This window comes from Pipra filicauda, unplaced genomic scaffold (genome assembly GCF_003945595.2).
Source record: "Pipra filicauda isolate LSUMZ 115617 unplaced genomic scaffold, ASM394559v2 scaffold18_size4552066_pilon, whole genome shotgun sequence".
In the NCBI taxonomy this organism is placed as follows: Eukaryota; Metazoa; Chordata; class Aves; order Passeriformes; family Pipridae; genus Pipra; species Pipra filicauda.
In genome coordinates this window covers 3,591,481-3,607,129 of record NW_024104298.1, presented here as the reverse complement: position 1 = coordinate 3,607,129, position 15,649 = coordinate 3,591,481, and the positions used below count along the sequence as shown (strand labels likewise).

At 44.1% G+C, this 15,649-nt stretch overlaps 1 protein-coding gene across 1 annotated transcript; it reads right to left on the bottom strand.

Moving 5' to 3' along the window:
- Positions 1-1,374: 1,374 nt before the first annotated feature.
- On the bottom strand, positions 1,375-14,242 carry ICOSLG (inducible T cell costimulator ligand). Its single transcript, XM_027742035.2, has 7 exons — positions 13,930-14,242; positions 10,568-10,608; positions 8,279-8,638; positions 7,517-7,795; positions 5,758-5,925; positions 4,670-4,705; positions 1,375-2,029 (listed from the first exon to the last, which is right to left on the bottom strand). The coding sequence occupies exons 1-7, from the start codon at positions 14,145-14,147 to the stop codon at positions 2,019-2,021; spliced, it is 1,113 nt and encodes a 370-aa protein (XP_027597836.1). The 5' UTR covers positions 14,148-14,242; the 3' UTR covers positions 1,375-2,018.
- Positions 14,243-15,649: the final 1,407 nt, after the last annotated feature.

Below are 15,649 nucleotides of genomic sequence, written 5' to 3'. Positions count from 1 at the left end.
AAACCAATTGAAAGCACAGATTTTGCAAGAACGGGCTTTTGCATTTAGATGTATCCATGAAGTAGCACAGAGGTAAGAAAATCCAAGCAGTCTAGATCAGTTTAACAACATATTGTGGAGTGACTACTTGGTCATTTCTTACATCTCTGAACCGTTACAGCTTCTTGCAGTTGTAGCATATAAAAGTTATAAAAGTTGGAAAACTGTTTAGGAAAAAGGCTTCTGTCAGTTACAGCAGCACCAAAGAGACTGCACAAAACAACTTCTTGTGATAGATAGCAAGGAAAGGTCCACAGGACTTCTTACTGAACCACTAGGAAATGGTTACCCTGTACATCTGCACGGGTGTTATTCACATTTTTAAGGTGCCTGCAAGCTTTCTTCAAGCAAGTTCCCTTTATGGTTCACTGAAGGCTAGATCTGGACTCAGAAAATATGTCACACCTCTCATGGATGTGAGAGAAGCACAGTTATCCAGCTTGGAGCCTCCTTGGGGGTATTGCTTCGACAAAAGCTAACTGCTGCACTATTGCCTAATGACTCTGGTTCCACGTGATGGGAGAACAGGACAACAAAATTTTCACTTGGCTGGGACTTGACAGCTGATCTTGATATGAAAAATCAATGTCCCAGCTCGCAGTTGACACCAGAGTGCCTCCCACACACAGAACAAGGGCAAACAAGGCTGTGACTTATTCACAAAAATGGTACAATTTTTGTCTAGTAACCAGTGCAAGGGAAGCTGAGTATTTCCAGAACTCAGTCTAAAATTGTAATCTCCATCCCCCTATGATGAAACTGTCCCACCTGGGCAAGTGAGCTAATATAGATTCCTCCTCCTTCAAAACCTCATACCATCAGCAAAGTTTGCTGCAGCCAGTTTCTCTTGGGGGCTGAAACAGCAAGGCACATGCACTGGCACAAGGAAACTGCAGTTCTTGGCTTTCTGGACATTCATGGACAACAGCCTGACAGCACTTTTGTTTTGTTTTGTTTTGTTCTGTTTTTTTGTTGGTTTTTTTGTTATGTTTTGTTGGGTAGGTGGAGGGATGAGACACAAGCAGAGGAACAGTATAAAAGCTTCAGTTTAAAATCCTCCCTGAAAGGAGGATCTGAAGCCACAGGAGTGTGCTTAAATAAAGATTCGGTTGAATCAAGCAGAACTTGACCGTGGTTTTTGTTTCACCCCGAAAAGGGTAAGTCCAGGTAACCCAACATTAACATAACATAAGGCACTATTTTTAATTGGTCAGAATTCCACAGCCTGTTCTTTCGCACAGTATGCTCTGACTCCTGTAAAAAGTGGAAATCCCCTTTTCGGTGGAATATTTGGTAAAAAACAAAATGTTGCTATCAAGTGCATTTAAACATCAGTTTTGGAGGCCTGGGTCAAAGCGTTCTGCCTAGTTCTGTACACAATAACATGCAGCTGGTGAAACCAGACAATGAAAAGGACGTACTGTAGACAGATAAACATGGAAAGGGTTAGTTACAATTCTCACTTTGCAGAGTCCTTTGGTTTTATTTCTTTTAGCTGCCTTTCTTCACATCCAGTAGTCATCAGGTGAGGTGACACAACAGGAACTTCCCATGCTCCTGAAAGGTGGCTGCTTCTGCTCCCAGCAAAATCCTCAAAGATGATGATGAGAGACTGGACAGTCACCAATTTCCAGTGCTCTGGCACAGAGCAGTTGATTCCCAGGCTTACTGCATTCCTCAGTGCAGGTACTCAAATCACTGACAGTCACAGAGGACTGTCCCAGGTGGTTAACTGGAGTGGTCACACAACTGCTGTGTGGATACAGTCAGCAGCTGAAATGAAAATCCAGCAGATTTTCCTGTCTCTTGTGTTGGAGAAGCTTGTTTTGTTTTGTTTTGTTTTGTTGTTGTTTTTTTTTTTGCCATCTCTCTTGGCAGAAATCTTTCAGTTGTATTACAAACAGTGCTGCCATTGAGACAGGGAGTGATGCTTCTCTTGACACATCTCCAGCTGCCCAAATTGTTGGCAGACTTTCCATTTAGGCAGGCACTGTAAAAACAGAACAATTTCTTTTCAGAAAAAAAAAAATAGAAAAAAACTCTCCACAAAATAATCATGTCCTAGCATTGTTTTTTCTATGCAATCAGTGGAACAAAGCTATGGAAAAGAGGTATTCATGCTGCTGAGAGAGAACTGGCTGGGGTGAAGCCCTGTCTCTGCCCGGGTACCCAAGAAACTGGGGGCCTTCTGTCCTTGTTCCACAACCTGGAAGTGCCTCTCTCTGCAAATGCAAAAAAAGGGCACTCCTGCTAACATCCCCCTCCCTTGTGAGGGGATACCAGTGTCACCTTGGGTTTCAGAGAATGAGAAGCACAAATTCTGTCTGTGGTCAAGGGAAAACGGCTTTCCGAGGCTCCTCTAAGGAAGTGAGGGGATCCCTCCAGGGACCAGTTCAGAATTGCTCCAGAGCACTCTGCCCCACTCTATAATGGGTGTCTGGAGAGACTAACCCCACTAGGATGGAATTACTCTTCTTTACAACCTGCCTTCCTCACAGTTTCCAACCCTTTTTTTTCCCCCCTTTTAACAGAAAAGCTAGTTTCAGTAATCTCTTTTTGGTTTGCAGTATTTGGGATTCCCACTGCCCATGAAGCAATCTGGCCTTCTTCATAAAGTGAAACCACCAGAAGCACATTTCCATCAGTATTGAAAAGCAAAATGCATGGCAGAGCATCCCCCTGGGTGCACCTCCACAGTGCCTTATTCCCCATCTACCACACACAACCTGCTTGAAAATATGAAATGATGACTGAATTAGGCTGGAGTTTCTCCAAGAGCCATCTTTTTTCCCCAGGGTAGTACCAGCTATATTACTAAATAATTTCTGACAGATACTAGTTTTCTCTTTTGTTAAAAAAAAAAAAAAAGAAATGGAATAGCAACAACTTGGGAGAGATGGAGGCTTGACAGCCTGGACAAACTCTCCATCTCAGTGCTCAACTACCAGTACACTTTTCTTCCTAAAATCCAGCTTAAGTCTCCTTTGTTTAAATCTGTTGGACCTTAAGTGCTGTGTCAGCTGGGTTAGCACAATAAATAACTTGTCCCATCCTCTCTAAGGACGCTCTGAAGAGGTTTGTTTATCGTGTCCTTAATCGGCCTAAACAAACATAACCAATCTTCCAGCACGTCCCTAGATCATTCTCATTTCTCTGGTATTGGTCCAAGTTGCCCTTAAATTAGGATGCCCAGAAGATGGTGGGACAGCAGTGAGCCACCAAAGCTGCTGTCCCACCTCCTCTTCCACAAATGGTGCAGAGACATGCCAAGGAAAAGGTAGTGTCTGGAAGGCAAGTGTCTTTGCTTTGTTCTTAATGAACAAATCGTGCTACAGCAGCCTTCAAAATAAAACAAATATTTACTCTTACTTACGTCACAGAGATTTTTCTATTTATGAGCAAAGTCAAGGCCCTCGTATAAGTAGGGCCTTCTATAAGTCAGTCTGTAAAGGAAGTTGACCTTAAATGAACTGTTTGTGTTGTGTTAATGTATGTTAATGTAATCCACAGGAACAAAATGAGAAACTCTCTTTATTTTAAGGAGAAAAATCCATCCTCCTCTCTACATTATGCTCTGCTGGAAACAGTGCAATGCCTTTCATTGTTTAGCAAACACAAATGTTGGGGATCAGGCTGTGGTCTGGAAAATAACTGACCATTAACCCAGTTTCCATGACCACAAAAGAAGTTCCTGAGAAAGTTTTTTAATTTATGGGGTTATATTGCTTCCGCTTGATACTGTGAATTGGGTACATTCACAGCATCTGCTACAGCAAACTATGCTTTAACTATTACAGCTTTGGTAGAATCACAGTATTTTCTGCCTGTTCTGCAGAGACACAGGCAACAGTCATTTTCTCAAGTAGAAACTACCAAAGGCAGATATTTCAACCTCTCTATACTCTCAAAATCCCCTGTTCTGAGTTTGTTTTCCAAATCTATCTTCATTTTTTGCCCTATTTTTATTTTCTCCCACTATAAATGGTAAATGAATTTGTAAACCAGCTGGCCTGCAATATTGCATTATTGCTTATAAAAAATATGAACATGTTGAAGGTCTGAACGGTGTGATTTTTTTCTAGGAGAGTGCTTAGTATTTTATTTTAGTTGGGCGTATAAAGGCTCAGGTTCATAGACATAAAGAAAATTATGTTCCTGTATCCCAGTTAAAGACCTTCTAGGATGCTGTGCCTAAAAAGGCAGGGAACAACCAGCTGGTGATTTGCACTGCGATGACATGAAGTGATAAATGGTCAGTGTTGTCCAGACTCAAAAATCAGCATTTAAGATAGATTTTCCAGGTTTGTGGCAATGAAGCTTTGGCATAGTTGTAGAACAAGAAGGGAGGGTGGCTTCAGCCTGTATGCTCCATGTTCCCTGTTGATTTGTCATGTCCTTTGGCCTGAACTGTTGAAGGAATTTTTGGGAACTAAGACTCTCAGGCTGCCTTTGTCAACACTTACAGACCTTGAGGAAAGGGCTGACAGAAGAAGTAGGGCTCCTACTTTACATGCTTAAGTTATAATATCCAGCAAGTCTAATCTGAAGGCTTTGTGCTAAACTTGAGTACCAAAGCTTTGAAGTTAAGTCACTCTTGAGACAAATACAGTAATATATTTTTAATACTTACGGTTGGGTCCTTCTTTGTATTCATTTGGTGGGACATCTGTTGAAACAAATTCACAGGTTTAAGCATGTAGGGTAGATAACTATAGTGTTTATCCAAATGAGATTAATATTAAGCAACATCCACCAATGCTGAGGGTTCAATGTGCTAACTGCTCTTTGAAGAGCAAAATGCAGTCCTTACTCCATTGTCTTACAATATAGGTTACTATTTCAGGAAGGACAGATTTGGATAATAAAATAATGAGGTAATAGCCCTGCTCCATGTCTTGAGACAGAGTCCTGCACCCCCCTTGGGTTGTTTCCGAGAGAAGGACGCAACTTCTAGAACAGCTGCTGCAGATGCTGGACAAGATCACTACCCTGCTTTCTCCCGCTCTTTTCTGAGGCACCCAGGCTTGCTAGCATGAAGGAAGAGGGTATGGATTGAAAACAAGGATTGTCCTTGTCCATGAAAAGTCTGGTTGTCCCTGCTCCCTTTTCTCAGGTGTTAGCTCCTGTACAGCTGCAAAGTAGCTAACAGCAAGTACTCAGATAGCTTGGCAGACTCAGTCTGGTTCACAAGACCTCTTTTAGAGCTCCCTTTTGTTCTGTTAGGCCAAGCATTGATGTCATGCAGCAACACAAGAGTACACGTGTGACAGTGAGACAAGCTGTATTTCTGTAGAAATCCGCTTGATCCTGGTGGGATCCTGACCCTTAGTTTTCCAGCCAGTGACCCTAAAGCTCTCAGGATTGAATTATGCTCTGATTTCTGCTTCAGACTGTGCTAAGCAGAGCAAGCTACTGAACCCAGCTCTGTTCCATGGAAGAGTATCCCTTCCATCTGTCCAGAAACAGCCTGCAGGGATCACAGCTGACAAACTATGGCCTGAACAGGCACAAAGTCTGAGTTACTCTCACATCCAGCAGCTAACTCCTGTGAGGCTCAGGCACAAGAGCAGAAAACTGTCCAGTCCCAAAGGCACCCCAGGTTTTTGAAAACAGAATGATTTTGTACCTACCAGTGACACAATGGATAACATTAAGTATATTTGTAAGTGAAAAAGAATTCTTGAGATATTTGGTCATGCAAATGAAGTGACTCATTACCTGTATAGGACAGCAGATGGGAGGACCTCCGTCTCCAAAGCCAGCAGATTAAAACAGCTAGAAGGCCTATCAGAATGACAATGCAAATGATGCCAGCTGCTTGAGCAAGTCTTCCTTTTTTTCCTAGGTTTTCTGTGCTAGAACCATTGCTTTGCTTCTGCTCCATGTCTAGAATAAAATAGAAAGGGGATGTAATAAGGTGTAAATGTTCACATTTCATACCAGGCAAATATTTCACCAAATTTTACATATATAAAAAAATTCTGAGGGATTAAATATTTGTGCTATTTGTATCACTGTGATACTGGTGATTTCTTCTGAGCAAGGCACATCTCCAGCTAATAATGTCTAATAATACAATACCAGTTTACTCTTCCCTTTCATCACACTGCATCCATCCTTCTTTCTTCTTTTTTGTTCTTTCCTGCCAGCCTTGAGAGACTTTATGTTTGGGCTTGTACTTAGACTCAGTTAAAAATAAATCTATACAGAATCTATAATGTAAATCTCAATGTATTCAGAAAAGTGAGTGAAAACCTGTTTCCCTGAAATTAATGGAGAATCTTCACCTACTGCTGCAAACGGAAGGTTTTAAATCGCATCCCTTAACTATTTCAAGTGTCATGTGCTTTTAAAAACAAACAGAAACTGGTAATATGAAGGTCTTTTCCCCCAGAAGACAATATGACAGAATGCCATTAGGAAACTAATGACAAGGTTACTCAGTTTTCCTTTAATTTGGGATGACAGCATGGTATATTGTCATTTAAACACTCTACTGTGCAACTTTTGCTCGCGTGCACAGTTTTTGTTCCTGGAAATAGTTTATGTAGTTTGCCTATGTTTGTGGGATCAGTGTTGTTAAGTCCAGAGTATGTGATTCCTTGGAGTGTTCAGGTACACAAGTTGTGGGTATCCAGCTACAGTTATGCAAACAGTACAACCTCCTTGCACCAGAGTGCAGAAACCTGCGAGAGAAAGGGGTAGCTGGAGGTAGGACCAGGAATTGCAGTGAGATCAAAGAGCCACCTCCAGGTAAGCCTTCCCACTCCATACAGCTTCTCTACACAGTTTTGTTTGAAATAATGACTTCCAGCAGTGGTACTGTAGCTCTAACTTTATAGTTTTCTTTTTTTTTTTTTTCCTTTTTAATAGCTTTCTGATTTTGTGAAGAGTTGAGTGCTAAATACTTGCTTTTACTATTGATCACTCACATCAGCAATAAATAGCATATTATACTTGTGCTATTAGGTGTATTGTTCTATTCAGCTGACATTACCCACATTTCTGCAGGCCTGCTTTAAACAGTGCACTGTAATGAATTGAGTTTTGGAGACTGAAAACTGAACTTTGAAACTAGGTAGAGTAAAAAGTAAACATGAGTCTGCAAAGCAGTTGGGTAGGTGGTCAGAAATCATGGATCTGCTGTATGGTGGCCCTTGAAAAATAACTTAATTCCCCAAGTCAGCATATTCCCGAGGAACCAAAGAGTAAAGCACAGTGACTGCCTGGCGTGCAAGAGCTCCTCAGAGCTGTTGTCATCATACACTTTATGGGGTATTCACTTCAGTGTGAAAGAAGTAAACATAAAATGCATGGCTAGGCATAATTAGCTTGAAACAAAACCTGAGCTCTTCTCAGCACCTCTTGGAACTACTGAATTAACACATAGGCCTTGTTAGTGTGTATCTACGGACAGAGATGCACTGGTTGGTGTTCCTGCTATCTAGAAAACATGAAGCAGTGTGAAGGGACTTACAATTGGCTGATAGATTTTCCTGCAGCATTTCATTTTCTATGGAGCACTCTATTTGCATGTTGGAAGTGGCTTTCACCGTCAGGGTGCTGAAAACGCTGTAGGTGCCGTCGGCGTGGGAGATGATCTCCAGCGTTGATGCGTTCAGGAGACTGTTGTTCATTTTATTTATCCAATAAACATTGGGCTTTGGGTATCCATTGCCAGACCTGCAGCTGAAAGTCACCTCCTCTCCAGTACTGTTTCTTATTGGTCCACTGAGTATTGGTTGGCTGTAACTAGCTGGAGAGCAAGAGAAGAAGAAACAGTCGCTGATACTTTGAAACACGTTGAGAAGACAAAATTCTGACGTGGGCTCTGAAGCAGAACTTCTGGGTTTCACATGGCCTTCATAACTTGAAAGGGAAACACCTGCAGGTTCTCTCAGCCCAGAGGGCTGAGAATTACTGGAAGGGCAGAAAGCTAAAGCCAAACCCAGAGGAAGAAAGCAACTTCTTAAGCTGCTGTCACCCAGCCACGTGCAAGAGTCTTAATATTAATGAAAAACAAGAGGAAAAGAAACACACACTGGGTAAACAGTTGTTACAGGTATTCTCCCAGGTTTAGATTCCCTGTTTGTAATATTTAAGTTAAGCACACATCATTTCAGCAAAGGGCTAAAGTATGTTTCCAAGGGTGTGCTTAAATGTAATGTAGAAATAGCATGAATTTGAAAAACTGAAATGAGAATTTGGGCAAATATGTGTAAGTGACACAAGTTCTTACCTGCTAAACTGAGAACCACTTCTGCCTGGTGAACCACTTTGGGAAATTCTTTTTTCTCCTGTACTATACATTTGTATGTATGTTTATCACTCTGGCTGACATTCAGTAGTAGTAGAGAAAAATCACCATTTTCCAACCTGTCCCAGAATAATTGAGTCCTGTTTTTAAAGTGAATACACTGATTGCTGTAGTTGTCTCGACCAGAGACCAGTGCATGCACAACTGAACACTTCACTTGATCGGCGATTTGCCAATATACCCGTAGATTTTTTAATTGCAAGTCTCTTTTGTCATAAATGCAACTTAGTGTAGCGTTGTCTCCGAGTTTGCTGATGATGTTCTTCTTCTCTAGTGCAATAACTGCAGGATCATAAGAGAGAGAGAAATAAGGGAGGTTATGTGGAAAAAGGGTCATTATTTTCAAGTACATTCTACCACATACAGACTCCAGTATTAGTATTTATAACAGGTGTGTGTGTGCTCACTTCATAGTCATTCCTACCACATGACTTGCCAGTGGCTAATTCTCTCCACATCCATTTTTCTGTATATTGTCCAAAGGGACCATTTCTCTGAGGACCAACCAGTCTTAAGTGTTCCCAGCCCCATGGATATCCACATGTTGCACTTTGCCCACTGACTGCAGACACATATTCAAGCCCTAATGCTTTAATAATCACTTGGAGGCTTTTTTTAATTAAGAAAAATTCCAAGTGACAGGAGGTAAATCACGAGAAAGGGAAACACTGATGAGAAAAAGAGTGCTACCATTATTTTGAGACCCAAAAAATTAAGAAGGGGACTAAAAGCAGTGTTTCTGAAAGCAAGAATGCCATAGAAATCACATTTAATTGCTACTGTCGGTGACACCCTCTCAATAAACACATACAGATGGCAAAACAGCCTGGCCAGATGCCTCCAGTGACACATCCATTAGACATTTAAAACTTAAGGGTCACGTGAGGTACGTGGCTTTCAGAACGTATTTGGCTTTCAGAACGCTTTTCCTGCCTTCCAGACTGGAGCAGCCTCTCCTCCTGGTGAGCAGGGGGGAGGTGAGACCTGACTGATAAGTGATGTAGAAAGCACAGTGACACCAAGAGGGCCAGGGCAGCTCTGCCCACAGCTTCCCTGCTGAGGATGCACTATTTCTTCACCCCAGCAGCCAAAACCTCCTCGGTGCAACTGGTTGCTGACACCAAAGCAGTGTATGTGTTGTAAGTGTCAGGCAGGGGGTGAGAGGGGGTCAGGCATGGGGTTGAATGGGAGAGATTACATCTGGGGGAAGGGTTTATGTGGGTGGATGATTTGGGAAAGAAAGATGATAGGATTGAAGGTTTGGAAATGCGGAAACAGGGCATGGTGAGGTGGGAGGGAGGCATCGATATTAAAGGGGGACCTCTGTTTCTGAGGGTGCACTGAACTCAGAAATAGCTCATTTACACATCTGAGTTGGGCACCCTGGCTTTAAAACAGCAATGAAGCAGATTGCAGGGAGGAAGGTGGGATGTTTTCCAGGCCCTTATCCTCCAAGGAGTCAGACAAGAAGTTACAGGCTTGAACTGCAACACAGATGCTGTGGCTCAGACTTCGGGAAACCCCCTTCAATAGCAGGAGAAGTGGCACCCAGGGAAGATGAGGTAACCTCCACCACTGGCGTTCTGCAAGAAGAGGCCAGCTGGCATCTACTGAGACTGAAGCTGGTACAGTTTGTCTTGATGTTGGGGCTAGGGAGTTTCCTTGATGATTTTTTTGAGGTCCTTCTCAATGATTAAGCAGGAACTGAGGAGAGACAACTCTAAAAACACTTAAATATCACCAGGTGATGTCGCTTAACCCTACCTTCGTTTTGCAAGGGATATTTTGGAACTGTAGTAAAAGACTTACTACTATTGGCTGCTGGACACTGTGATGTATAATTCTAGTCATGAGTATCCAGGCACGTTAGATCTGCTTATCAACAGCCCTTATTAGTCCACTTCGAAGGCCTTTTGTTGGCAGAGATACGTAAGCAGGGATATCTCTGAAGCAAGCAAAGCAATCTGAGCAAGAGCATCCATGAGGTCCCTTGCTGTTCTCTGCAGTGAAACTGATAAAAATTGATTGTTCCTTCTTTCCCTGATGCATGTCAGAGAAACATTTCACACTGAGGAATTTTTAAGTATCTTGCTGAAAACAGGCAGATGATTATATTGTGCATTTTACAACTGCTTTGTGTATTTGGCCAAACATAATAAACACAATAAAGGGAGGGAAGCTTAGTTTTTAACTGAAGCGTTCTGCACTTACCAGCTCTCAGGAGATGCAGGAGCAGTAACAGAAATCCATAACTAAAAATAAAAGCAAACAAGAGCGTTACATGATTGACTTTAGAGTCTCTCTTGTTTAAATAAGCAATAAACCCAATATTGATTGTTTTAGTACAGTGGCAGAAGTAGGTAAATTAGGTACTGCTACTGTGTAATGCCCCATTAAGTATTTGCATTTTTGACAGCTGCGAAACTTCTGTTCATAACTGTGGGTAGGTGGCCAAGGCCATGAATAGCAGCAAAATGCACTAATATTGGAATCAGAGCAGAGGGCATGAAGCTGGTATTGTGCCTGTCTCTTTTGTGAAAAACAAAGTGGATTGACAAATGGGACAAAGATGGACAAACAGGCCCTGGAGGCTATCTGGATCACTGGGAAGGACAGTGGATGCCCAGGTCGAAACCCAGGTTTTTCATACTTTTGCTGAAACCCAGGGAGTTATGGTTTTGTCTGGGTAAAGGTCAAAGAGCAGCTGACCACATTGCCCACCAGTTTGTGCACTCAGTAAAAATGTGTAAACAGGAAACGTGCTGATAGTGGAGAGCACTGGAGTGGAGTGCAAAGGTTTTGCTGGAAAGAATTCGGTGTGTTTGATTACTCAGGAGGGACAAATCTATGCAAGAGTTACCCCAGAGTGTTATAGGAGATAGATACTATAGGAAAACTCAGTTTAACCTGTCTACAAAGTCCAAGTGACTTAACTGTCATCCCACAGGGCTTTAAGGAAGATAAATGCGCAGCACTTTCTTAGGAGTTACTTTAAAGTAGCCTTTCACCGCCATGCCTAGTTACACATTGTTCTCTCCTTCCTCCAGAGTGCTGTGGGAAGGGAAAGGAAAGGTTTTGGAATGCTGGAAAGGTTTTGCAATGAGACTTTTCTGGCTGCAGTTGCCCACCTTGATATTGCCCCAGGTACAATAAGATTGCAAAGCTGAGCTGATGGGCAGAGGGACACGAGCACTGGCTCGTTGCTGGTTTGCCCAGCTCACTCTTGCAAGCAAGCAAGACTGTGAGGCCACACTACTTGGGTACAGCTCCCTTCCTCAGCTGTTCTCAACCCTCAGCCAGGTCCAACACTGAGCCAAGGGTTGGGGGCAATGGGTAGAGCTGCCTCCAGCAGTCCATGTCCAGCCAGGATCGAGCTCCAGGATCTGCCACCCAGATCGCTCACTGCCTTCCCTCCCAACCCTGACCCTCCTCCCTCCAAGCCCTAACCTAAGCTCACTCCCCCAGCAGCCATTTCTCACCTTGCTTTTCCCCATCAGCTATGCTTTACAACATCCCTTCTCTCTCTCTTCCAAGCTTTCTGCCCTTTCCCCACAGCTTCTGCTCCTTTGTCCATCCAAGCATAGGAATTTATACTCCACTTCCCAGGCACAGCATTGCTTTTGCCCAGCTTTACTCCTACCAGCTTCCTCAGGAACAGCCTGGGGCTCCTCTGCTGTGAAGGAGTGTCTCTAATTCCCACCTGCCTCTCCCAAAGTTATAATCCCCCCCAACATATTTGGCTTCCCATGGAGAAAGCACAGAACATTCCTGACACAAAATCTACCTCCACTTGAAGCCCCATCTCCAGAGACTGAGATGGAGAAAGTTTTGGGGAGAAGCACTATGAACTGTATTTCTTTTATATGAAGGAAACACTTCATTTTTCTTTTCTGTGTCCTTTGAAACAGTTTCATAGATGAGGTTTCAAATGTTTAAGTGGATGACCAGTGTAGAACGTTTCTGCTCTATTACTTATTTTAGTGAATCTGCCATCAGGCTTAAAGGAACTCTCCTAAGTAATTGTACCTAAACATTCCAGAGAGGCAGCTCTGCTCTGCTCTGTCTCTGTCGGTGACTTTTGGTGGCTTTTGCACATGCCTTTTTATTGTATTCCTGTTGTATTTTTATATAGTGCAGGAGTCATCACTTTTGTGCCAGGTTTCTAGAGATCTGTCTTGATAACCTCAGTTTAATGTAGTCTTTAATCTTTCTTAATCCTGTGTTTGTTTTATCAATCCCCACCCACATGGAAATTATGGATATAGCAACTCATTTGAATGAAATACAAAAAGTAACTGACTTATCTTTAAGGGACTCCTTAGGGAATTTCCCATGGTAGGCTTTTGCTAATGTCAACAAACATTCCAATAGTCAGCCAGAATCGATTCTCATATGTATGTATGTACACAAAGCAGATCCTGATTTCTTATTTTGATAGTGATGCACAGCCAAGATTGGACAGATCTCATCCTCTTACTTGGAGGAGGTTGCAGCTGTGGTTGTGTGGGGGCAGTGTCAACCCACCGTGTTCCTCTGGAATAGCATTAATTCCCAGCTTCTACTGGAAAAAGGGAGAAATGCTCTTGCCTGCAGCAAACCCTTTGTTTTGTCCTCTATGTACACCCAGCTCCTGTGTCCCCCACACTAGCAGTGAGCTCCAGTAAGTTTCTTAGGTTTTCTCTGATTTTTAAAAGATATTTTAACTTTAATTATTTTTTCCTTTCTCAAGTCTTTCCCACACCTTCCCTCTTCTGCATTTTTTTTTTTTAAATGCCATATGAAACAGGAGAAAGTTGCAGTTCCCTTTTCATACATTCTTATTTGATGAGATCATTCTTCCTACCAGCATTTTTTCCATCACTGCTCATCTTAGAGCCATGGAAGGTTGCTGCTCTGGCACAACCCTGCCAGGCAAAAGATGTCCCGATGCTTTCAGTTACAACAACCATTTGAGATCCACTTTACCCCCTTGAGATCCACTTTACCCCCTATCCTTGTAGCGACACGGCTCTTCTCGCATCAGCAGGTGCCCCAAACAAGTTACCTGCGGAGTTTTTCTAACACTTGCCCTAGAGAAACGCCAACCTGGGCAATAAAAACTCAGCTGAGTCATCTCCCATAGTTCACTTTCGGCTAAAAATCTCCATAAAATGCCCGTTAATTGCCTGTAGCCCTCGAACGCGGAGAGACAAGGGGTTCCAGCCCGGTTGACGGGGGAGGAGGTTCTGGGAACATCCTCATCCTCTCGGCTCCGGTCCCGCGGCTCCGAGAACCGGGAGCGCTGCGGGACCCGCCGGGGGACGGGAGCTGCCGACGGGAGCTGCCTCCGGGAGCCTTTATCGTTGCAACCGCTGTCCAGGGATCAGGAGTGTTCCCCTCGCCCTTGATTCCAGTCAAGCAGCCCACCCGCGCCAGCGCTTTCCCTGCCCGCTGCAGCAGCGAAACTCGCATTTCCCTAAAAGGGGAATGCGCATCCCTGTCCCGGAGTCAGCCGGGGAGTTCCCCCCGTGCCCCAGCGATGAATGAGGGGGGCGGCAGGTCCCTTTTTTCCGCGGCCCGGGGTCACTACTCACCCTCGCGGATCCATCGTGCGGAGCTGAGCTGAGCAGAGCTGAGCTGAGCTAAGCCAAGCCGGCAGCTGCCCGCCGTGGGCCGTTCTCCTTTCTCTCTCCACGCCTCCTCCCGCCGGGGATTTCCGTCTCTGTGCGCTCGGAGCCGTGTCACGGCCAGGGCTGTGCAAACCTGGGACCCCCGGCACTGGCGATGCGGAGGGTCTCGGGCACTGCCCCATCCCCACCGACCCTTTCCCAGAGCCTCGCCGGGACCACTTGGCAGGAGCTCCCGGTGCCGCGGAATCCCGCCTGTGCCCCTCACTGCCGTCTCTGGAGCTACAGGGGAGGACTGGGGAGTCAGTGCTGGGCGCCGGGTTTAGAGATAGCACAGAAAGAGCGGCACCTTCTTGGCCCTGCGATGCGGAGACCGGCCCCACGCCTCCCGGGGGTGGGCAGGGTACTGCACCCGGCAGCGCTCAGGGGTCCGGGGAACCGGTGATGATGTGTTTCAAAGTACACTGGGTCTATGATCACATAAATAATATATTTGTCACATATTTTTATTTGGTAAATAGCTAAATGGTGTTTGGTAGAGAACACAGCTGCGCCCGAAGGTGCCGTAGGTAAGAATTCTGACAGAGCCGCGCTGGTGAGAGGTGTTGAAGCACCAGCCGGTTGACTGAAAGCTGTGGTTCACAGTCTCAGCCGTTTCGTTTCTGGTTCCACACCCGTGGCTGTGTTTGACTTGTTTTTTGTCAGGCCCCCCAGCCCAGCGTTTGTGACCCGCAGCACGAAGCTGTCACAGCCGCGCTGCAAGCGAGCGGCACCGCGTCAGTGGCTGAGATCTGCCACGTTCGTGTTTTATTTCTCCTTTGTTCTAGTCGCCCTGGGAATAACCAATTACTTTGTGCACGATGAGCACGAAACTTCAGGGTTGTGCAAGACTGCAGGTCTCGATGCCGTTTCCGCTGCCAGCCAGCAGCAAGAAGGGGTTCTCTCAGTTTTGGGTCTTAAAGCTGCATTACTTCAGCCTCTCTGTGTATTACTGATACACTTCAAATTAGTAACAGGGTTGGGAGGGCAGACTTGAATTTATTCTAAATTTAAAGGAAGATAAACATTCTTATGGAATTATTGCTGAGTCAGAACACATTTGCAGCAGCCAATTCATATCTTTCACTGAAGTATTTCCTGATGGGATATCCTAGTCTGGGAACTACTCTTTTCTTATTTTGGGTGCTTTAATAACAGTCACTTGGTGAACAGGGATGCACATGGAGTCAGTTCTTTGTGGCTAAAAGCTTCCTGACTTTAAAAGCCTGTGGCTTAACTTTATAAGTGAATTTTTAGACATCTGGATATAGATTTGTTCTCTCTAAACTGCACTCTTCTGCTCTTCTTTGCAGTGGTTTCTATCATGCTTTTTTCACACACGATGAATAAGAGCAAGCCTACTACTACACCTGCATACCAGTTCTGGTGGAAAGGAGTTTCCCAATAAGCAAGAAAGACAAATGTGTCTCCATAGCCAGAAGACTCTTCGGGATTTAAAAAGATGAGGTGCAAACCTCTTCACCAGGCTTTTGAATTCGTCTTGCCTGAAATCCTAATGAGTTTTTATTCTATAAGGCAACATTGTACTCTATTTCCCTTCTAAATGATGTTCATTAAGGCCCAGCCTTAGGCAGGTCCTTAGTTCTCAGAGTATTTTTAAAAACACCCAAATTGTTGACAGCTGATT